General features: G+C 29.0%; 1 protein-coding gene across 1 annotated transcript; it reads left to right on the top strand.

The window, feature by feature from the left end:
• The first annotated feature begins 15960 nt into the window (after positions 1-15960).
• On the top strand, positions 15961-18521 carry LOC109805976 (homeobox-leucine zipper protein HAT3). Its single transcript, XM_020368294.3, has 4 exons — positions 15961-16485; positions 16947-17290; positions 17551-17630; positions 17829-18521. The coding sequence occupies exons 1-4, from the start codon at positions 16152-16154 to the stop codon at positions 18235-18237; spliced, it is 1167 nt and encodes a 388-aa protein (XP_020223883.1). The 5' UTR covers positions 15961-16151; the 3' UTR covers positions 18238-18521.
• The last annotated feature ends 6375 nt before the right edge of the window (positions 18522-24896 follow it).

Here is a 24896-nt window from a genome sequence, read left to right as displayed (position 1 = left end):
CGACCGAAATAGTAACCGAAATTATTTGTAGTTAATTCAAGTTATTAGCGACCGAAATAGTGACCAAAATAATTGGTAGCTATTTCAAATTTTTAGCGACCGAAATAGCGACAGATTTTATTCGTATCTATTTCAGGTTTTTAGCGACCGAAATAGCGACTGATTTTATCCGTACCTATTTCAGTTTTTTTAGCGACCGAAATAGCGACCAATTTTATCCGTACCTATTTCAGTTTTTTAGCGACCGATTTAGCGACTGATTTATAAAATGTTTTTATTAAATAAATACAAAAATTAGCGACGGAAATTGCTACCAAAAAATTCGGTCGCAAAATTGGTCTCCAAAAGTTAGGAGACCAAAATTTTAGCGACGGATTTTTATTGGTTAGCGACTGATTTTTCGGTCGCTAAATTGCGATGGAAAAAATTTCGGTCACAATTTGAAATAGCGACCAGGGTTTTAGCGACGGATTTTTTCGGTCGCTATTTCGGTCGCTGAATGAAATAGCGACTGAATTTACCTAAATAGCGACCGATTTTGGTGGTAGCTAAAACTTGATTTTTTTGTAGTGATATATTTACTATATATTCTATTTATTTTGTGCAATAATATATATTAAATTAGAGACGATTTGATTTTCATAATTAAAGCAGTATTAATTTATAAATTTATGGCTATTTATGATTCCTTTATTATTATTATTATTATTTTTCCCCTAATTTTGTCTCTCTTTTATGATAGAATTGAACATGTCAAATATTGCGAAACTCGAATTTGTTGCTCTTGACATTACGGGAAAGAATTATTTATCTTGGATATTAGATGCTGAAAAGCATTTAGATGCAATGGGTCTTGGAGACTCTATTAAAGAAGAAAACAAAGCATCTAACCAAGATAAGGCTAAAGCTATGATTTTTCTTCGTCATCACCTTCATGAAGGGTTAAAAACTGAATATCTTACCATAAAAGACCCACTTGTTCTTTGGAATCATTTAAAAGAAAGATATGACCACCAGAAAACTGTGATTCTCCCAAAAGCTCGTTATGATTGGATGCATTTACGGTTACAAGATTTTAAATCTGTAAGTGAATATAATTCTGCAATATTTAGAATTACTTCTAAATTGAAATTGTGTGGAGAAAAAATTACTGATGAAGATATGTTAGAAAAAACATTCTCCACTTTTCATGCATCGAATGTGCTCCTGCAACAGCAATATCGAGAAAAAGGGTTTAAGAAATATGCTGAATTAATTTCCTGCCTCCTTGTGGCTGAGCAAAATAATGAGCTTTTATTAAAAAATCATGAGGCTCGACCAACTGGCTCTGCTCCATTCCCAGAAGTGAATGTTGCAACCCATGATAAAGAAACTAGTGGTCAAGGCTAAAGTCACAACCGTGGAAATAATCGTGGTCGTGGTCGTGGCCGTGGTCATGGTCGTGGTCGTGGTAGTAAAGGCGGTCGTGGTCATGGTTATGAGGTAAAAAATAATTTTTCACACCAGAAGTGGAAAAATAATGGGAAAAATAAGAAGGAACTGGATGGACATGGTAACAAACACGAGGAAAACAAATGTTATCGTTGTGGTGCCAAGGGTCATTGGTCACGTAATTGTCGTACACCAAAGCATCTTGTTGAACTTTACCAAGAATCAATTAATAAGAAGAAAAAGATAGAGACACATTTTGCTTACGAAGATGGTGATTCAGATTATGGTCATATGGATGTTACTCACTTGGATGTTGCTGATTTCTTTGCTGATCCAAATGGAAAAATTGATCACCTTATTGGTGATGAGAGTGTTCAGAAATAATTTTTTTTCCATATTTTATTTATTGGATTTTGGGTATTTCTTATGTTTTGATGTTATTGGATTATGAATTTTTTTTTAATATACAAATTATCGTTAAATTTTTTTTATCATATTGTTTATTTACAATTTTTTTTTAATTTTATGAAGAATGGATATTGACCATAGCATCAATATTGAAGATATGTGTCTCGCTGATAGTGCAACGACTCACACAATTCTCAAGAATAATAAATTCTTTTCAAATTTAGTGATGCAAGAAATCAAAGTTAGTACCATATCTGGTACTACAAATATAATTGAAGGCTCTGGAAGAGCTAATATATTGTTACCGGGAGGAACGAAGTTGCATATTAAAAATGCATTATATTCTCCTAAGTCTTATAGAAACTTATTAAGTTTCAAAGATATTCGTTTAAATGGGTTTCATATTGAAACAAACAATGAAGGGAATGTAGAATATCTTTATATCACGAAAATCCACTTGAATAAAAAGGAAGTATTGGGAAAATTACCTGCTTTCTCTTATGGACTGTATTGCACGTATGTTAATACAGTTGAATCAAATATTATTGTAAACCAGAAGTTTACAAATCAAAATAAATTTGAGGTTTGGCATGATCGATTGGGTCATCCTGGGACTATCATGATGCGAAAAATAATTAAAAATTCATGCGGACATTTATTGAAGAGCCAGGAGATTCTTCAATCAAATATTTTTTCATGTACCGCTTGTTCCCAAGGAAAGTTAATCATTAGACCATCACCAGCAAAAATTGGGCATGAATCTATCTTATTTTTAGAACGAATACAAGGTGATATTTGTGGACCAATACACCCCCCATGTGGACCATTTAGATATTTTATGGTTTTAATTGATGCATCAACAAGATGGTCACATGTTTGTTTATTATCAACTCGCAACCAGGCGTTTGCGAGATTATTAGCTCAACTAATTAGATTAAGAGCTCATTTTCCTGATTATCCAATTAAGAAAATTCGTTTGGATAATGCTGGTGAATTCACATCTCATGCTTTTAATGAGTATTGTATATCCATTGGAATTGATATTGAACATCCGGTAGCACATGTTCATACACAAAATGGACTTGCAGAATCATTTATCAAACGTTTAAAACTAATTGCAAGACCATTACTCATGAGATCAAAACTTCCAATGTCAACTTGGGGGCATGCAATCTTACATGCCGCAATATTAATTCGCATCAGGCCAACAAGTTATCACAAATTCTCTCCTTTACAATTGGTTTTTCGTGAGCAACCTAATATTTCTCATTTGAGAATCTTTGGGTGTGTTGTATATGTTCCAATTGCCCCTCCGCAAAGAACCAAAATGGGTCCTCAAAGAAGGTTGGGAATATATGTTGGTTATGAATCCCCATCTATAATAAAATATCTTGAACCATTAATAGGCGATTTATTTACGGCTAGGTTTGCCAATTGCCATTTTAATGAGTTGATTTTCCCAACATTAGGGGGAGAACAAAAATAGTTGGAAAAAGATATTAGTTGGAATGAATTATCACTATCTCATCTTGATCCTCGTACAAAACAATGTGAACTAGAAGTTCAAAAGATAATTCATTTGCAAAATCTAGCCAACCAATTACCAAATGTATTCACAGATCCAAAAAGGGTGACTAAGTCATATGTACCAGCGGCTAATGCTCCAATAAGAGTCGAAGTCCCTGTTGGACATGTTAATACTACAAACGAGTCACAAATACGCCTGAAGCGTGGTAGACCAATTGGTTCCAAGGATAAGAATCCTCGAATAAAAAAAGGGAGCTAAAGAGCAAAATGACCAAATTGAGGATGTAAAAACTCAAAAAGATTCCTCTGACATAACTCATATTCCAGTTCCAGAAGAAACTCAGGTACCTGAAATTGTTGAAAATGAAGAGATCTCAATAAATTATGTCATGAATGGAATACGATGGAATCGAAACTGTTGAGCTTAGGAGAGCTTGAAGCTTAAGAAGTTTTGATGATCACAACATGCAACAACTTGGAGAACACAAAAACAAAGTTAAAGAAGAGTCAAGAGAATGCTATGATCTAAGACTATGTAATAGAACTTAGGAGATGAATTTTTATATTTGTGTATACTTGTGTGTGTGCTTTGTGCATTAAGCAAATCTTGTCTAAAATCAAGTAGGGAGTAGATGATGATGAGTTGAGAACATTGGAAAATTATTTTGAGACTTAAAATGAAGTTTTAAGAACTGACTCAAAATAATCGATTATTGTTAAATATAATCGATTATTTCAGCAAATGGGCTAAGTGGAATGCCTTGCTGTAATAATCGATTATTTGTCAAAATAATCGATTATTTCAGAAACAACTCTCTGGAATAATCGATTATCCAGCTAAATAATCGATTAAATTGTTCTTGGTTGATTTCCAGAAATCTGAAGAACAAAATAATCGATTATTCTTTAAAATAATCGATTATCTGGGTTTGAACTTTTATAAATAGACTTGAACTATTTTGAAACATAAGACAATTGAGTGAGAACTGATAATCAACTTCTAAAAGCACTTTAGAGAGTCTGTGTGACATCTTGGAAAGGTTTCTTTGTGAAATTCCAAGAAGAAAAACATTTGTGAAAGAACTTGTGAAAATCATCATCATCATCATACTCTTGAAAGAGAAGGACAAAGAATTGTTCAAGAATTCCAGGTGAATTCGTTTCATTTTTGTTTCTTTGTGAATCTTTGTGGAAAATCTTGAGAAGAGTTTCTCAAGTGATTAAGGTTCTTGTAGTGGGATCTACAAGGGGTACTTTCTTGGGGTCAAGAAAGTGATTATCTTTTAGTAGTGAAGTATATGCATGTGTGTTTGCTTGTAAACCTTCTTGCTTAAAGATAGTGGAAAAATCTTAATCAGGTGGTGATTAAGGACTGGATGTAGGTCACATGTGGAGTGGCTGAACCAGTATAAAAGACTTGTGCAATCTTCTTCAACCTTATCTTTTGTTTTGTAATTTCTTGATTGAGTTTTAAGGAAGATAAAATTTGATTAACAAGTGAATGTAATTCTTGATGTTTTAAATCTGTAAATTGAACATTGTTGATGAACCTCATGATGTTGTAATCAAGTTAGCATATTGCATTCATATTATCATAACAAGTCTTGAGAAGTGCTTCAAGTGAGAATTCTGTCATAGAAAAGTTTGTAATTGAAAGTGAAGATCCAAAAAATCTGATAAATTTTTAAAGGGTCATTGAATCCAATTCACCCCCCCTCTTGGATTTGGCCATTCTTTTCTAACAGAAACAATGTCAATATTGATGACGTGTTTGCATATAATATAGCGCTAAATGAAATAAATGATATTGAGGATCAAGAACCAAAGTCCATCAACGATTGTCGACAAAGAAATGATTGGCCAAAATGGAAAGATGCAATTGAGGCAGAATTAGACTCGCTTGCTAAGCGAAAAGTTTTTGGACCAGTACTACGTACACCAAAAGGTGTAAAACCAATTGGATACAAATGGGTTTTTGTGTGAAAACGAAATGAAAATGGTGAAATTGTGAGATACAAAGCAAGACTAGTTGCTCAAGGTTTTTCACAAAGACCTGGTATTGATTTTGAAGAGACATATTCACCTGTAGTGGATGCAAACACTTTTCGATATTTAATTAGTTTGGTTGTACGTGAAAAACTTAATTTACATCTAATGGATGTAGTCACAGCATATATATATGGCCCTCTTGATGCTGACATTTATATAAAACTCCCAGAAGGATTTAATTTGCCTGACGATGCAATTTCTAGAAAAGATTATTCGATTAAATTAAATAAGTCCCTATATGGGCTAAAGCAATCAGGTCGAATGTGGTATAATCGACTAAGTGAATACTTGTTACAAGAAGGATATAAAAATGATCCAATTTGTCCGTGTATATTTATTAAAAGATCTCAAAATGGATTTGCCATAATTGTAGTTTATGTAGATGACATAAACATTATTGGAACTCCTGAAGAGCTTTCAAAAGCAATAGATTGCTTAAAGAAAGAATTTGAAATGAAGGATCTAGGAAGGACAAAGTTTTGTCTAGGATTGCAAGTTGAATACTTAGAAAATGAAATTCTTGTGCATCAAGAAGCTTATATAACAAAGGTGCTTAAAAGGTTTTATATGGACAAATCACATCCATTGTGCACTCCCATGGTTGTAAGATCTTTAGATGTTAATAAAGATCCATTTAGACCCCAAGAAAAGGATGAAGAAATACTTGGTCCTGAAGTACCATATCTTAGTGTTATAGGAGCACTAATGTACCTTGCTAATTATATATGACCTGATATAGCATTTGCTGTTAATTTGTTAGCAAGATATAGTTCTTCACCTACACGAAGACATTGGAATGGAGTTAAACAAATACTTCGTTATCTTAGAGGTACAATGGATATGGGGTTATTATATTCAAATGTATCCAAACCAGAACTAAATGGTTATGCAGACGCAGGTTATTTTTCGGATCCTCATAATGGTAAATCACAAACAGGATATTTGTTCACAAGTGGTGGTACAGTCATTTCATGGCGATCTGTAAAACAAACCATATCAGCCACTTCATCTAATCATGTTGAAATTTTAGCATTACATGAGGCAAGTCGTGAATGTGTTTGGCTAAGATCTGTGATTCAACACATACGGGAAACTTGTGGTTTATCTTCTGGAAAAATGACATCGACAGTTATATATGAAGATAATGTTGCATGTATTGCACAATTGAAAGATGGATACATAAAGGGAGATAGAACAAAACATATTCTACCAGAATTCTTTTTTACTCATGATCCTCAAAGGAATGGTGATATAAATGTTCAACAAGTCCGCTCAAGTGACAACCTAGCAGATCTCTTTACAAAGTCACTTCCAAGAAAAGTTTTTGAACAATTGATACATAAGATTGGACTCTGTCGTCTTAAAGATTGTATGCATGAGGGGGAGAAATAAATATTTATGAATGATGTACTCTTTTTCCTTCACTAGGTTTTTATCCCACAAGGTTTTTCCTAGTAAGGTTTTAACGAGGCACATTCTAAATATTGGACATCCAAGGGGGGAGTGTTATGAATACTAATTAGTGGCTTAATTAGTGGATGCCAATATTCATTATCAATCATTATCATTTATATGTCCGTTATGTATTATTTCCTTTATTGTGTAATTGTTCAGTTACCACATGTACTTATAAATAGGTTACTCCTCTCCCTTGATAATACACAAATCAGATTCTATTCTCTATCTTATATTATCTTGTTTCTTATCTTTACTTTTTCTTTCTTTTATAACAAGAAGAAAATTTTGTTTGGTGTTATTTTCTAATTAGAATTAGAAATTTATGAATATAATTAATATAAACCTCTAATTCTAATAAAAAACATTATAAATTGAAATACTATACTTAAATTTTAAATGTAATTTAGTAGAATGAAAAAATAATAATATTTTTCTTAAAAAAAAGTTTGTATGACAAATATGTAGTTAGAATGGGTCGTTCCGAATTCAGAACGGCCCGTTCTGGTTTAACTTGTTATTTGGCATTTTTAAAACTAGAACGGGTTGTTCTGGTTTATTCTTTCTGTGTTATTTTTTCATCTGGAACGGCCCGTTCCGAATATAGAATGGCCCGTTCTGATTCAACTTCTCATGTCTTTTTTTTGAATATAGAACGGGCCGTTCTGGTCCATTTGTATGTGTTCTTTTTTATCGAGAACAACCCGTTCTGATTTTATAACGGTCCGTTCTGAAGATGAACACTGACGTGTGACAGTTCAAATTTTTGGGTAATTTTTTTTAAAAAATTAATTTAATAAAAAATTCACAAATTTAGATCTTGTGTGATAGGGTATATTGTAACCAGTAGACATAGATGCATCCAATGGTAATTTTTCATGGTGCACCTATACACTACTTGTCAAAGTGGTCCTTCAAAGAATTTACCCAATTATATATATATAATTTGAATTCAAAATCATTAATTAAGATGGAATCATTCAGTCTGTGTCAATTGATCTACACAATTTGTGGTATTACTAGATTGTACACCATCATACGATACAAAATATTAATAGAATGGAATATATATATATATATATATATATATATATATATATATATATATATATATGTATAAAGAGAAAGATCTAACATTGATTTTGTAATAGTTGATTAAAGGGGTTTTGTACCATTTCTTCTCCAAGTTCCCATTATTAACACAGCTATCTATGGGTGGGGTAGAGATACATCATGTTATGATCATGATTCATGATCACTGAACTACTTATTATCTTCCATAAATGTCTTTTTGGTCAATATTGATTGAAGACATGAGCATGATATGTGTCGGAGGAACCAAATGTTGTATAAATAATTCAATATGATGAACTTGTTTCTGCAAAGAATTGAAATGTGGGGCACTTGACATTGAAGCTTAAGAATATGTTCATTTGCAATGTTATTTTTCTTGCATTTGGTAGTTGGTAGGCAGTTTTAGACGCAACTCATCATGTTTCCATTTTAAATATGGCAACATCAAGTGACCCATAAATACTATTACTTCAAAAGAAAAACGTACCATCATTTCAATTGTTTGCAATTATTCCAATCAATAGTGGATTTCAGCGCATGCTCAGAATAATTTTTTTGGATATTGTTCCACATCCAAAATATGCTTCATGAATCAATACTCATTTTAAAGTTTTTTAATTTTCTTGCCTTCTTTTTTGTTTTGTTTTCCGTTGCCATGCATTCAAAAGAAAATGCAAAACAAATTAATTCTCCATAATAGTTTTTAAAAAAAATTATCTAGTTTGTGATATTACTGGCTATAATTAGGAAAGAATAAGGAAATTATTCCTTTATGAAAAAAATACCAAAAAAAAGGTACATTTCCAAAAAGGCTCTACATAAAAAGAAATCCATCAAAGTGATTCAAGAGGATTTATTGGTGTTCAATGAATGGGAGGTCATTCCAGAAAGTGAAATGTCACAGGATAACGATAAGCTAAATTCGCAAGAAAATCTGCAAGTATATTACCTTTCTCTGGAGGAAAATTCTCACAAAATATGATGACAATTGCGAAAAAAGAAAAAATATAAAGCAAACCAATTCTTATATTTTGAACCACACACCAATCCCAAATCACTACTAGATTTTAATTCTTTAGCAACATTTTTTTTGTTTACATTTGTTAAAATGTTAATAAATAGGTTATTTTGCAACACTTTTTTAAAAAATGTCATTATAGATAAAGTAACATTTTTTATTTCAATATTATTCTTTCTAATTAATTTCAAAATCAAAGTCTCATATCGAGTAAAATTTTTTTACATATATAGATTATTTTGCAACATTTTTTTTTAAAAATATTACTATAATTGCTTCTAAAATCAAAGTCTCACACGAGTAAAAAAAAGTATATTTCTCTTATCTCTAATTGTTACTCATAATTAAAGTCTCACATAGAATAGATTAATGACTCATAAAAAGTATATATAACCATATAATTATACTTAAGATAAATAAAATTTAATATCTTATATATAATTAATGGTAATTAATTAAGAATGCCTTTAATCTTCTCTCAAAGAACTCATGAGTTTAAGAGACATAAAAATATAATAATTGATAGTAATATATCTAAATTAAAATTAATTATCATTTTATAAAATTAACAAAATATTGGCAACATCATTAAAATGTTACAAAAATACTACTTTGCTAACATTTGAAAAATGTTGCTTAATTATATAAAAATGTTATTAAAAGTCTTTAGCAACATGGACTATATATAACATTTGATAATATGTTGCTAAAGCAAACTAGTAACATTTAATTCATATTTTACATCAAATTTCAACGATCTAGTCGTTCAATTTAAAAATCATTTGATACTTCATTTCATTAATTCAAATTGATGGATAATTATAAAATAATTTTATACATTGATTTGAATTAATTAAATAAAGTATCAAATAATTTTCAATTTTTTTAAAAAATTTACAGATTTAATATATGCATTAAGAATTTTAAATTCAACGATTGGATAATTGAAATTTGATGTAGAACATGAGTAATTGAGTAAAGTAAGTTTAATTAGACTTACTCTTAAAATAAACGAATCGCTCCATATATATATATATTGAGAGAGATCTGTTTACTCTAGGAGTAAGTCTATCTAGACTTATTCCGTTTAATAATTCATGTTATACATCAAATTTCAATGATCAAACCGTTCAATTTAAACTTCTTAATGTATGGATCAAATTTGCAAATTTGTAAAAAATTTGAAAATCATTTGATACTTCATTTTATTAATTCAAATTGACATATAATTATAAAATTATTTTATACATTTATTTAAATTAATGAAACGAAGTATCAAATGATTTTTAAATTTTTCAAAAATTTGTAGATTTGATATATATATTAAAAACTTTAAATTTAACAGTTGGATCATTAAAATTTAATATAGAACATGAGTTATTGAACGAAATAAATTTAAGTAAATTTATTCTTGAAATAAACAATTTCCTCCTCATATATATAGTGTGTGTGCATTTTAATAAGCGGAACTTAGTTCTGGATTTCTTTCTAAATTTATGATGAGCTGGTTCATGCATTTTATCTCCACCAAAACCAAGTAATTAATTTGAACAAACTTGGAGTGTTTCTTTTATCATCTTAGCAGTGTATCTACTTCGTTAGAATCTAATTTTCTTTAGGTTTTTTTTTATTATATTAAGGTATCTCTTCTTACGTCATTTTTTTATTATATCCAAGACTCTAATTGAGATTTTAAGATTTGAAGAATAACTACAATACCAATTTATCAATTCAAAATATTTGTAAATTATATTTTTATTTTTAAAATTAATTAAAATTCAGTTTGAAAATATAAATATATTTAAATATTTATTACAGAAATATTTTTATTAAAATTTAATAATAAATTTCTTAACACAGTGTAAAAGATTTTTTTTTAATTTTGTTTAATATTTGTAGAGACAACAAGTATTATTTGTTGGAAACAATTTTATTTGAGAAGAATAAGATTACTATTCATAGTGAAGTTCTCTATCTTTATCTGAAGATTTAACCAACATCTTAAACTCGAATTTAATAATATTAATTTAATTGAAATAATTTCCCATCGGATGATTCACAAATTCGATCATACTTAACTTTTAATTATTATTTAATTAGAATGCATCCACAATATACTATTTGTTTTTACATAATAACCTAACTATAGATTGTTAACCTTTTGCAGAAACTGTATTCTAAAACTTATATCTAGCTAGGTAATTTTCATTGGTTAAGAATGTAAGAATATTTACATTGACCGTGTATAAAAATCAAATTATATATTATACCTCCTTTTCATATTATAATAAATATATATTGTTGTAAGTTATTTTCTACAGACTAAAAAAATTTATAAATAGATAAAAAAAATAACTTTACAAAATTAATCTTATGTTAATCTTTTTTAATATAAATAATGTAACATAACAGTCACTTTCTAACTAATATTATATAAGAGTATAAATGAAAAATGAGATAATTAATACTACATTAAAAAGTTAACATAATACATATTCTAGAATTTACTTTTTCTTCTAATACAACATATATTTATCATGTTATAGAAGAAGTATTTAAGTTTTAAAAAAAATGATTTCATTTTCCTGGAACTACTTGTAGTAAAATTAGGTTTGTGGTTAATGAATGAGTTTCAAGAAGCTACATGAACATTATTCCCTGAAAACATGTCATGACATGAGGTTCCTTTTTCTTTCTTTTCCCCATAAAAACATGCCATATGCTACACATACTTTGTATTATTGTAGGACTGGAGCTCAACATTGGGTTAGAATCGGTACTCACTCATAGGGATGGCAACGTACGGATGGTCCTCGTTCTCGCAAGTTAAACTCATCCACGTCCCCGTACCTATCCTTATTCCTGTTCTCGTCAGATATCAGGTATACTTACACCCATACCTGTATTAGTATCTGTCAATTTTTTATTTTTTATTTTTAAAAAAAATAATATTTTAAAATTATTTTTTTATTTTTATAATTATAATTGGATTATTTCTCTATATCATATTATAATAAATAATCACACATAAAAAAATATTAAAATTTATTAATATAATTAAATTGAAAGTAGGTATTGAATTAAAAATAGAAACGGGAATGGGTACAGGTACGGGTACGGTACGAGTAAGTACATACCCGTATCCATATCCGATTTAATATATCGAGTTTTACCCATATCCAGTCAAATTGAGTATTTCCCGTTAAAGTTGGAATGAGTTGGAATATTACCTACATGTATGAGTATATTTCTCATTCCTACTCACTCACTGTCAAAGGGCCAATTCTCTCTGCTTCCATCCAAAGAATATAGACATTAACACCTTTCAAATAATGTATGAGGGAATCAGATATCAATAATAAGATTAAAAAAAAAATCTCAATGTAAAAATCAAGAGAGTTTATGCCCTTTGAATTCACGATAAAAATAAGTGTTTAATTAACGATCAAAGATGGTTAGTATAAAAAATTTGACACGTCATCCAATAAAAAAAAGTTATTGTTTATATAATTTTTAACAGTTATTAAAAAATTAATAAAGTTATCTTTTATAATAATAGATTGTGATTAATAATGATTATGTAAATTATTTTATGTTGTTAATACTGTATTATCATTAAACTTATCTAGTGACTAGTAGTGGCTACTAATCTATGTGTTCACCGATGTAGGACAGTAGGAGAGAAAAGATCATAAAAGAAATGCTAATAGTATGTTCATTAACTTATTTTTATTGATGAATAAAATTTAATATGATATATTAAAAATAAATTAATAAAATAATAAAAAAATACATATAATTTTTATTTAATACTAATAAATAGATGTTGAATGAGTTGAGTACTACTAATATGGAAGTCGAGAGTCAAGTCCTAATATAGAAATCGTAGTGCCCACTACTGACTTATGACATTTCAGATGTTCCCACTATTTATTGCCTGCCTTTACAATTTCTAGGAACTATCTCTGACGAGTATCCATTTTTTTTTGTTGAGAAAGTATTGATTTATTTTTTACACACTCATTTATTCTTCTGTTTATTTCTCACTTTTATCACATGTTAATTATATCTTTATAATTTATCTTTGAAAAAATTACACCTACCACTTCAAAATGTGTTTAAATAACACATACTTATCCTTTATGTTTTAAAAATTACATATTTCTCTTAAAATAACATCATTAAAGTGAGAGAGAAAAAAAATGTTAAAAAAATAAAATGAATTTATATTTTATTAATCATATATATATTTCTATCTTTCATTTCTTAATTATGTATAATATTCGTATAAATGGTTGGATTATTAAAATTTAATGTAGAACATGAGTTATTGAACGGAGTAAGTCTAGATAGACTTACTCTTGAAGTAAAATGATCTCTCCTTATATATATATATATATATAAGATGCGGAGAGTTCAAACGACACTGGTGTAACTTTTAATAAGTGTTACAACGCTCAATAACTTTATATTAAATGTAAATTTTGTAAATCCAACCGTTAGATTCAAAGTTCACATATCTTAGATCATATATACAAAATTTTATATTAATCCAAGATGATTTGATACTTCATTCTTATAAAACAAAATTAACGTAATATATTCATTTCAAAATATACTAAAATATGAACACTTTGATCACTTTCAAATTGTTGTTCAATTTTAACCAAATTTAATATACACTTATAAAGTGATATGAATTTTCAATCTAACGGTTGAATTTACAAAATTCACATTTAATTTAAAATTATTAAACAATATAACACTAAATAAAAGTTACACCGATATCGTTTGAACCCTCCTCATATAAAATATAATATACCTTCATTGGTAGCAATATAATGAATTACATAATTTAGCTTATTAAAATAGGTCTAGAGTTAGTTGTTAGTTTTAGGTTTAAACTTCAATATCACCATTGTATATTAAAAGTAAATGATTAACAATTTATATAAATTATTAGTATAAAATACTTAATACGGAAATCTGATAAGAATTTACTTTATCATTACATTACATTAACGAATAAAATAAAATGATAAGGTAATTAAAATTTATTAGAATTGATCCAGTGGTAAAAACTTAAGTACTACACATGAAATCTTTTATGATCCCGTTGTCGTTATTATACAAAATAAATTTTGGTAAAATGTTTTAATATCCGTGTAAAAATCTTTCACATTTGCAAATGACGTTAAACACATTATGTGATTAATTAAAAAGTAAAACTTTTCAAATTATATAAAATTATAAAAATAATTTATTTAATATTAATCAAGATATATATTTATTATATTTATCCATTTTATGTAAAGATGCAAAGGTTAAAATTTTATTTAAATTGAGATTAACCAGACTTAATTATTATTAAATAATACTATTTCTGTCACATTATTTTAGGTCCTTTTAATTTTTTTATCCTAAAATATTTGTCATTTTAGAATTCTAAAGTCTGATTAATAGTTTTTTTATTCAATTATACCCATGTTTAATAAGTACTTTCTTTGTCAATTATTTAGTATGTTTTTATGAAATCGAAATAAACGAGTTGAAATAAAAAAAGAAATGGTCTATATTTATAATTATTAAATATTTCTTAATATATACTCTATTTCTTCTCTATTATAAATAAAATAAATAAATACACACATTTTTATTCTTAAATATAAATAAATTATAACTACTTTTAACTCATTTAATTGATACCCTCTTTAAAATATTTTCTTTAATACATTTTTTAGTTGCATAGTTTCTTTTAACATTTATTAGAAGGATAATTTTAAAAACAATATTATAAAATTAGTGAAATTTAATATAGATAACTAATTTTTTAATATATGTAAAATCATATTTTCCGTACAATAAATCAGAGAGAATATACATTAACCTAAAATAACTAAAGATTTGAGAAAAGAGAATAGTATTTAAGAGATTAAAAATATATAAATAAAATACTTATTGCATGATGTTAAAATTATACAGTTCAATAAATTAGATTAACTCTTAAAATTTCTCAAAAAAATTACATGCGAATTCATATTTAAATAAAGTTAGGGTAATTAATAGTTATGAATTATTTCACAGAAATGATATGTATCACGCAATTCCTTGTGTCCATCTCTGGGTGTGATGGCTATAGCCAGTGTTCCCATCCCTCATTGTTAGGAAGAGGTGTATGAAATGCTAATCATGTCCCCATCAAACAATTTCGATCGTTATAATGTCTCTTTCTCTCTCATTTTCCCCGGAAAATTTTTCCCCTACAGCCACATGGGTTCATCCGATTCCGAACATATCGTTATGCTGTTCACTTCAATTCAATAATCTTTGGGAAAAAAAAAGTTTAATTAATGAAAAAAAAAATTAAAAAAAAAATGTTTGGAAAATTTGCAGACATTGTGGGCTCTCCCAAGAGGGTAGAGGAGCAGGTGGGTGGTGGGTAGCCTTAATGAGGAGAATCCCTCTAAAGTCATGGCAGATGATGAATATTATTGATGCACACTCATGTGTACCCACACACATGACACAACACTACACAACTTTTGAGACAAAGGATTACTAAACGAGTCCCAAATCCCAACCTCATAAAATCATAATAGCATAGCCCCAAATGAATGAATGCCAATAACCATGCTCACACCTAACCTACATGATGGTCACGCGCCAAGCATAATTCTTTCGAGGAATAATGTTGTCGATGGATACCATCCATCTACACACTCTACACCCATGATGCTTCTAATGCTACTATCATCTAGCACTACTACTAGTAGCCTACCAGTATCTATATCTACATCTATCTTAAAAATAGGGTTTCACGTGTGTTTGTCAACCTTGGTAACCTTTGTCGGTCAAACACCCTTTTCGTTCCACAATATTTTTAAATTACATTTTAAAACTTAAGAGAAAAGAAAAAGAGAGAATACCCACTAAATATAAATTTTTTTCTTTTTTTTTCTTTTTTAAAAGGTGACCATTTCATTTGGGTCATCATCCTATGATCACGTACTACTCTCTTTCTCTCTCTCTCCTCTCTATAATTATAAAGACTCTTCTCTTTCAAAGCTCCTCCTCCTTAATTCTCAGTCCAAGACACACCTTTCCCCACTTCTATTCCACATTATTCTCTCTCTTCATCTTCTTCTTCTTCTTCTCTCTCCTAGTCTATGCAGAAGAAGAGAAGGAGATCATGGAGCTTGGTTTGAGCTTAGGAGACTCTTCAAGGCCTTTGCTTGGGTTCATGGAAAAGCCTCGTGAAGCTTCCAACCAACTGGGGTTAGGCTTCAACACCACTTTATCAATTGGTCCAATCATCACTAGACAAAAAGATCATGAAGACCAAGAACTAGAAGAGGAAGAAGAAGAAGAAACAAAGCCAAAGAAACACAAGAACAACATCAACAATCTCACAACAGAAGACCCTAATGACCTTTCTTCCAAACCCAACAACAACAACCCAGTTCTTCATCAACTTGATCTTCTCCCTCAACTCTCTTTCCCATGGCACCCTCCGTCTGAAAACGGTGAAAAACTCTCTTTTCCATTTTTACTCGCTTAGAATCTCTTTCTTTTTTTCAATCTCTCAAGCTAATTTTTATAGCACCATGAACCATCCTCCAATCAGATGATTAACATAGTTGTTGAAAAAAAATCAAACTCCCCACATTTCATTGTGGAGATATGTGTCTTAACCCCTATGCATAGTTAGACACCTTATGTTAGATTTGTTGTCACAACGATCTATAAAATGAAAATTTCTTATTTAATTTTCACTATGAAAAAATTCGTAATCACAGTGTCAAAATTAGTCTCTAATTCACTAAACACCATACACTTCTAATAGAAGAAAAAAAATATACCATTTTTTTTTTTATCAAAACAACGTATTCAAGTATTCAAGAGATTCGAATCATTCTATTATTTGAGTTTCTATGATATAACTTTTGCAAATATATATATAAGGCTCTCTTGTGGACACATGCAGGGAGTTTATCATCCGATTTGGGGGGCTCTTCGAGGGGGTTGGACGTGAACGCGCAGCCGGCGGCGGCGGAGGAGGAGGCGGAGGAAGCGGCGGCGCTGTCGTCATCTCCGAACAGCGCGGCCTCATCGTTTCAAATGGATCTCTGCATATACAGCAACAGAGGAGGAAGCTTCTACAAGAGAGACTCCGAGGGCGAGGCTTATGATCAAAGAGCCTCTTCGAGAGCCAGTGATGAAGACGACACCAACGGTGGACCCGCCAACACCAGAAAAAAACTCAGACTCTCTAAGGAACAATCTGCGTTCCTCGAAGAAAGCTTCAAAGAACACAACACTCTTAATCCCGTGAGTGCCCCCTAATCAAAATTACATCAACCATATATCTATACTATATCATTCTTAACGTGGCTGAATTTTCTAATTCAAAAATAAAATGGTAAAATTTGACCACATATCGCATAAAATTTGGTCAAGACTATGATATATCATAGTCTCAGACGGTACGGACAATAATTTTTTCTAGCTTTATCTTTGATTTTGGTGTTTTGTAATAATAATAATAATAATATATAGTATGGTGTGGGACACGTAATTTTGTGATGCAGAAACAAAAGCTTGCTCTTGCTAAACAACTCAATCTTCGACCTCGTCAAGTTGAAGTCTGGTTCCAAAATCGTCGAGCAAGGTACAACAACATCGTACATACATAATACGTAGTTCTTGTCCACTGCTTTTATAAATTTTCAGGCTTTTAATACCAATTTTTTTTTCTTACACGAATAATATGTAAAAGGGTATGGTTTTTTTGAGCCACACATGAAGTGTCGTACACTTGTGTTATTTGGTTGTGACTGACTTGTGAGATTTGTCTATGTGCATGCAGGACAAAGTTGAAGCAAACGGAAGTGGATTGTGAGTACTTGAAGAGGTGTTGTGAGACACTAACGGAAGAGAATAGGAGGCTTCACAAGGAGCTTCAAGAATTGAGGGCTTTGAAGACTTCAAACCCGTTCTACATGCAATTACCAGCCACAACTTTGACCATGTGTCCTTCTTGTGAACGCGTGGCCACAAATTCCACCACCACTTCCTCATCCCTCGGTGCCACCATCAATGCAAATTCAGGAACCATGGCTAGTGTCAAAACGAGTAATAATAATAATACTATTACTAATGACTCCAACTCCAATTCCAATTCCAAGGCCATTGGATTCCCCTTTGGAAAACCAAGGTTTCATCCATTTGTTCATGCTAGCCAACAATCCCATCAACATCAATCCCCAGCGTCTTGAGGATATGCAGTTCAAGATTAGTACTATTGAGTTGAGGGTTGGAAATTGATTCGATTTTGTATATAGGGAAGTTAATTATGAGAGGATGATAGTTTTTTTTTTTTTTTTTTTTGTTGGTGGGAGAGGGTCATATAGAATTTGGATAATTGGGTTTTCTTTTTCTTGTTTGAATCTGTGTATTCCATCTTTCTTGGGTTTTATCAATGGTGAAATCAGAAAGATGGGAGAGCATTTTAGACAGTGAATTGAAGATAGATATCAAAAAGAAAGGGAAATTAATGATACTTGTTTTTGTACTAGAAAATCTCTAACCCTTTTTTATATACATTATTTAAATACTACTACCGGAGTAATCACAATTAGAAAAATACTTGTATTCACAAATAAATATGATGACAGGATAAAATTAAAAATTATTCCTAATTATACTTATCTATTGTAGTTAAAATTAAAATATTATTATTATAGAACTACAAATAAATTATATGCAAATTAATGTAAAATAAGTACATTTATTTATAAATTTTAATTTTTATCCATCTTCAACAAGTCAATTTTCTTGTAAAATTTATAGTTGATTTTATTAGGGAATGTTTTCAATATTATAATATTCTTAAATGCTTTAATTTAATGATTTTGATTATTTAATCAATTCTCCTATAAAAACAGTTGAAAATATTAACAAAAGAATTATTCAATTCGGAGTAAGACTATTTTTGAAACTTTATTTTCACATATATATATATATATATACTATATATACTGTACAAGTAGTACAGCACACGTACAACAAAATTGAAAAATGTTAGGGTACACTGATTAATTCTAAGTTTCAAATGTTGGTGCACAATTAAATAGGTGATTAAATAGAGTTAGGTAGGCATGGGCAAATGGTCATAATAAGGTGAGGGCGTAGTTCAAGGCTGCTTTGGAGAAAGACCCAAGAGACTTTCAAATCCGTGGATTGGTCTACTTTTTAATGATTTCATTTCTTGAAGACTTCAAACCTCAGCAGTCACTCATGATGAAGGAGTTCAGACCAGAGAGAGAGAGAGAGAGAGTCAAAAAAAAATGGGTGTGGTGGTGGTTCATTTATTTATGGGTATGTGAGACTTTATATGGGAAACTAATAGGGTACCTTTGTGGGACTTTGGAGGGCAACAAATGGGACTGAGACCCAAAAGGGACAGGACAGGAATGCCACATTGATAAACACTGTCCCCTAAAGTGGGGTACCCCAATTATGAGTATGCACGAGCCAAGTACACTTTTCATTATAGTTAATTAATGACGGTACGAGCCCTTTACGATGTGCATGTCTCACCGCATAATCCTATTCTTCTAAATAAATAATGAATAATATTTAAGTATACATGATCATCTTTCATAGAATTAAATTTTATTTTAATAATATATGTAAATATATATTAATAAAAAAACTAATTAAATATGAGTTTATAAAACTGGGATAAAATTTTAATTAATTGCACTTAAAGAATTATTATTAATTTTTTTTATAAATAAATGTAAATATTATAAGAAATTAAGATTGATTTTTTAATTAAAAATGATATAGGTTTAAATATATTTATAGTTTCTAATTTATTTTTAGTTCTTAATTTTAAATTTTTTTAGTTTTATAATTTAAAAAATCTTATTTTAACTTTTATGTTCAAATATTATTAGTAAATTTGTTAGCAAGTACTCTCTATTATTAAATTTGTCACACAAAATCCTTACTAGAATCATTGTTAATAAAAAGAAGTTACATTAAACTCAACTTTGCTGCATAATTGTCTCAATTGATTATCTTAATTATGCTATTAGTAATATTAACAGACTTAAATAATATTACATTCATTCTTAATTGTAATTAATATAGAACAAATTAATCATCAAGGTCAATAAAGATAATTAATATGATTATTTTTAATTAATCATATCATAAATTTAAATTTTATTCTAAGTATATTATTTTTTTCAAGTAGTTGTTATATTTAATGTTATTCATAAATAAATACAAAAGAAATAGAATTGACAAGAGTATATGAAAATTTTATCTTTAAATAACTTTAAAAATTAATGATTGTATAATTAAGACAAAAAAAAATCCCAATTTATTGTTTATAATTAGAACTTTAAAATATTTTTTTAAATCATAAAAGTTAAAAGATTAATTTTAAATTTTAAAAAATAAAAATAAAAATAAAATTATTCCAAAATTCAACCATGAAAAACATATTTAAACTTTCTAATATTTATATCATTGACTTTTAACGAGATTTACATTAATAAATATTAATTAATATTGAGAGTATATTGATTAAATAATTAAAATAAAGTACTTGTTAAATTATTATTAATACATATAACTTTAATTTATAATACATTTTTTATTTAAAAAATACATAAAAAATAATATTTCACCGAATACCACTATTACTTTTTCTTCTAAGAAAACTTATCGTTCGTTTTTATTCCGTACATGTCTGATTGTGTTTTTTTTCATTTTTTTCATTTTGTTTTATGTTTAATTTATTAATTACTTCCTATGTTCCCTATTATACGAAGAAAATCTTTTTTTCTTCTTGTTTTTAAATGTAAAAAACAATTAACTACTTTTATTTCATTTGATATAATATATGATTTTTCCTTTTTTTTAATGTATGATTTTTTAGTTGTATTATTTCTTTTAATATTTATAACAAAAATAATTTAAAAAGAATTTTATGAGAATTTAATACAAATAACTAACTTTTTTAATATCGTAAAATCAATCAATTTTGCTTATAATAACATAGGATTCTACAATGATTGTAATTTAAGATTTTTACATAGAGATTAAGGATAACAATAAATGCAGTAACATACTACTTTTTGATACAATTTTATTAAAATAACACATTATTTTAATAAATGCATTATCTTAAAAGTAGGAAAATTATTAATAGACTTAAATATTTTTTTAATCCCTCAATTTTAGGATGATATTATTTTTAATCCCTCAAATTTAAAAGTTATTTTTAATTTCTATAATTTTTTTTAAAAAAAATTATTAGTCTCTTATGTCACTAATAACATGTTTAAAAGTGATAGATTGAAACATTTATGCAGCAAATTTACTTTAAATTTGAAAAACTAAAAGATTGAAAAGTGAAAAACATCATTCATTTTTTAGATATTTTTCAAATGCTAAAACTACAGTCATTGTGGGACAGATGGAGTATTATAAATAACTTATTAATAATTGATTAATTAATTAGATAATTAGTGGTAAATTATTAAATCAAATTGTAATATTAGTGGTTTTTGATTAAATATAATATGATACTAATTTAATTAAATATAAAATATTAACATACATATATATAATTATTTTTTGTATGTGTGGTGTCCAATTCCATGCAGCAAAGATCTCTTGTTTCGTGGAGGATTGTTGTTGGTTTGTTTCTTCTCGTTGATGCTCGATTTGCAAAATTGATCATGTATAACTATAGGTCAATCATTCTTAACATTTTATCGAAGATTTCAACAACAACCTAGTTTAAAGATAAACCTTCTAAAAGTTTATCAGAAATTATGAATGGGGATAAATATGCTCAAAAGTCTAATATTGGTTTGTGTGGATAATCATTGATTCTAAAAAATGGTTAGACATCTAAAAAGGAACTACCCACAATGAGTTATGACTAGTGAAAAATTTTGACCAACGAGAAGTTGAATAAAATATCACTGAGTGAAAAGTCATGAATTATAGTCATTGAACATCAAAACTCAAGGACATTACAAATGTTACCAAAGTAGGTCTTCTATCTTAATATAGTGTAGTTCAAGGACAAACCAAGTGGAAGCTGATAGACTCATAAGATCTTGGACACATTGGAATGAGATGAAATGATAGAGATATACTATTGGTGATATTATATTAGGATTTTCTTTCATTGTACTTTTTTGTTTTTGTAATTCAGCTTGTAATGAGGCAATTGTAGTTTCTAAGAGTGGTCCTTGGAGGAGGCACCACTTGGACTTTAGTTTGGATTAAGCATTATTAGTTTAAAAGTCCAATATATAAATAGTTCAATGTTGACTTTTGTAAAAAAGAACATTCATTTTAGTAAAGAAAGAGCTTTTGGCTTGTGAAAGTGTTGTTCTATCTTAGATTCTTAAGAAAAACTCTAGATTCTTATCAAAGAATTAAATCTTTTGTAATGAATCCTCCTTAACTTATCAATCATTAGGGATTGTGATTTTGTTCTTCATATTTCTTACCTAATTCCACTATTCTGTTTTATTTTTTTTCCCCAAATTTTCAATGATCTTTTTGTGTCAAATTGATGTTAAAGGATTCACTATGAATCTCATTTACTATAAAAAAAAAAAATATAGTGAGACAATACTTGTCACTAAAAACTACTTTTAGTTATATTGTAAATACAATATATGTTGATATATTGTTTAAAAAAATGTAAGTATAGGTTATAGTAATACATAATAATGTTATTAAATCTCGTTCAAAATCAACACTAAAATTGTGTGTAGCTATATAAAAAATAGATTTATACCTACATATTTTGTACCTATAGTGACACTTTTTATATGTCATTGTATGTAACATTTCTTGTAATGATTGATCATCAGGGATCCAAAACCTAAACATGTGTTGTACTGTACAGTTGAGCATAACTTAAAAGAATTTAATTAATATTACATATACTAATAAGATGCATCTATTTTTCAATAGTTCATCACTTAAATCCATAGTTAATTAAATTTGCTTGAATTGAAGTGACCTAGGGATGGGTGACCTTCTAAAATTTTCTCATAAAGTGTTTAAGTGATGATCAATCGCACTAAAACTCTCTTATTGGTTTATAGGGGAAGCCGTTGATCTTAAAAAGCAATTAGGCATCACAGAGCGGGCTACCCACGATGGGTTTTGACAAGTGAAGGATTGCAACTATGGAGTGAAGTTGTTTATACATTGAATTTGAAGAGTGTTACAGGAGTGATTCTTGTTAAATGTTATAACCACAATGAAAAATAATGATTTTGACACTAAGCGTGAGAGCCACATATAACAAGCCTTATTCTTTGTGTCTTTGGCATTATGTGGTGGGTACTTCAATCTTTGCATGAGTTCCTTGAAGATGATTTATGTAAGTTAGAATCAACGTGAGAATTAAGCCTTAGCTATACACGTGTAACTAAGAATTGAGAATGGTTGACATATGAGATTTGAGAAACAAGACTTGGGGCATAAGTTAATGAGACTATTGAGACCATTGAGACATTATGATTTGTTTATGAGAATCCTTGTATGCTACATGCTTTATATGCATAAAATTGAGTTTGGGGTGTGAAAGTGAATCATACGTTAAGGAGGTCACATTAAGGATCTTTAGGTATGGACCTTCTAAGTCTACTTGCTTTTGGATCTTAGTATGGACCATGTAGAGTTCCATGATGTTAAAGTACCCTAGCATAACTTTGTAACCATAACAAACCACTAGTAGATATCACCCTAGTTGACAATATTTAATTAGTGCTAGATGTCTTTGATTAGGTGTTTTGTCAACCAGCATGTACTCATAGGCTACTCTTTGTTATTGGATTTGAGATTTGAGATGGGCCCCATACATACTTGCATTAGAGATTAGATGTGAATTGCTTAACATAGTTAATATCTTGATATGCTTGACTTGAAATTGTTTAACCTTTGATTCATATTAGAAGCATGATTGAAACATGCCTCACTCATTTTGTTTGTTTTTGGATTCAACACTATTTGCAGGTAAAGATCAATTATATGTAGATATTGGAGGAGAGGCTTAGGCTTGTAAGTTAATGTTGTTTGGATATCTTGCTCGTATAATAATATGATCATCGCAGTTCAACAACATAAAAAGGTAAGGGTAAGCTTATATTAAAAAAAACAACATAATATATAGAAGTTATATATAAACTAGTTATATAAACATCTTCACAACTTAAACACCACAACTGAACAACTTTACCACACAACTTTCAACTCAATGTTCAACAATGCATAACATCATATTATACAACTTTAACAACTTAACAACATAACAATTTAATAATAACAACAACTTAACAACACAAAAACTTCATATATTGTCAAAATTTTCAACTAAAAGGTCTCTTAAAATATAAGTGAGCAGTCTAAGTAGTTTGACTCTACCGAATCACTACACCTAATCCTTAGAAAGAAGATCAAGTCAATACAACATCTAGTATACCAATGCCAAGTCAATACAACATTTGGCATACCAATGTCAATTCAATAACTTTACTAATTTATCATATTTCACTATTTAAACTAAGAAAGTCTAGTGTCACTATTAAGAATAAACACAACTTAGATGTGAGTCTACCACAACGTAGTATGCATCAACTAAGCCTATATGCAATTAGCCTGTCAAATAACCTCTAAATACTACGCACCTTTCAAGTAATTAGTTAAGAATTTTATCCTTTGACTTTATACTATTCAATTTGGTCACTTCTAAACTAGTATAGCTCGACCTTACCTCGATGCAATATCAACTAAAGACTTAGATGAGATTCAATACTCCACTTCAAGATGCAACTTACTCGAGAAAGGGTTTTCAACTTTTGGGCTCTCAGCACCATAACATATA

Source organism: Cajanus cajan, chromosome 10, assembly GCF_000230855.2.
Source record: "Cajanus cajan strain Asha chromosome 10, NIPB_CcT2T_4, whole genome shotgun sequence".
Taxonomy (NCBI): domain Eukaryota; kingdom Viridiplantae; phylum Streptophyta; class Magnoliopsida; order Fabales; family Fabaceae; genus Cajanus; species Cajanus cajan.
The sequence above is the reverse complement of the archived record's forward strand: the minus strand, read 5'-3'. Positions and strand labels throughout refer to the sequence as shown.

Bases quoted from the DNA above. Each gene is read 5' to 3' on its own strand.
- LOC109805976 (XM_020368294.3), top strand. From the start codon at position 16,152: ATGGAGCTTGGTTTGAGCTTAGGAGACTCTTCAAGGCCTTTGCTTGGG. The intron at 16,486-16,946 runs GTGAAAAACTCT...GGACACATGCAG, and splicing joins GCACCCTCCGTCTGAAAACG to GGAGTTTATCATCCGATTTG. The intron at 17,291-17,550 runs GTGAGTGCCCCC...TTTGTGATGCAG, and splicing joins AACACAACACTCTTAATCCC to AAACAAAAGCTTGCTCTTGC.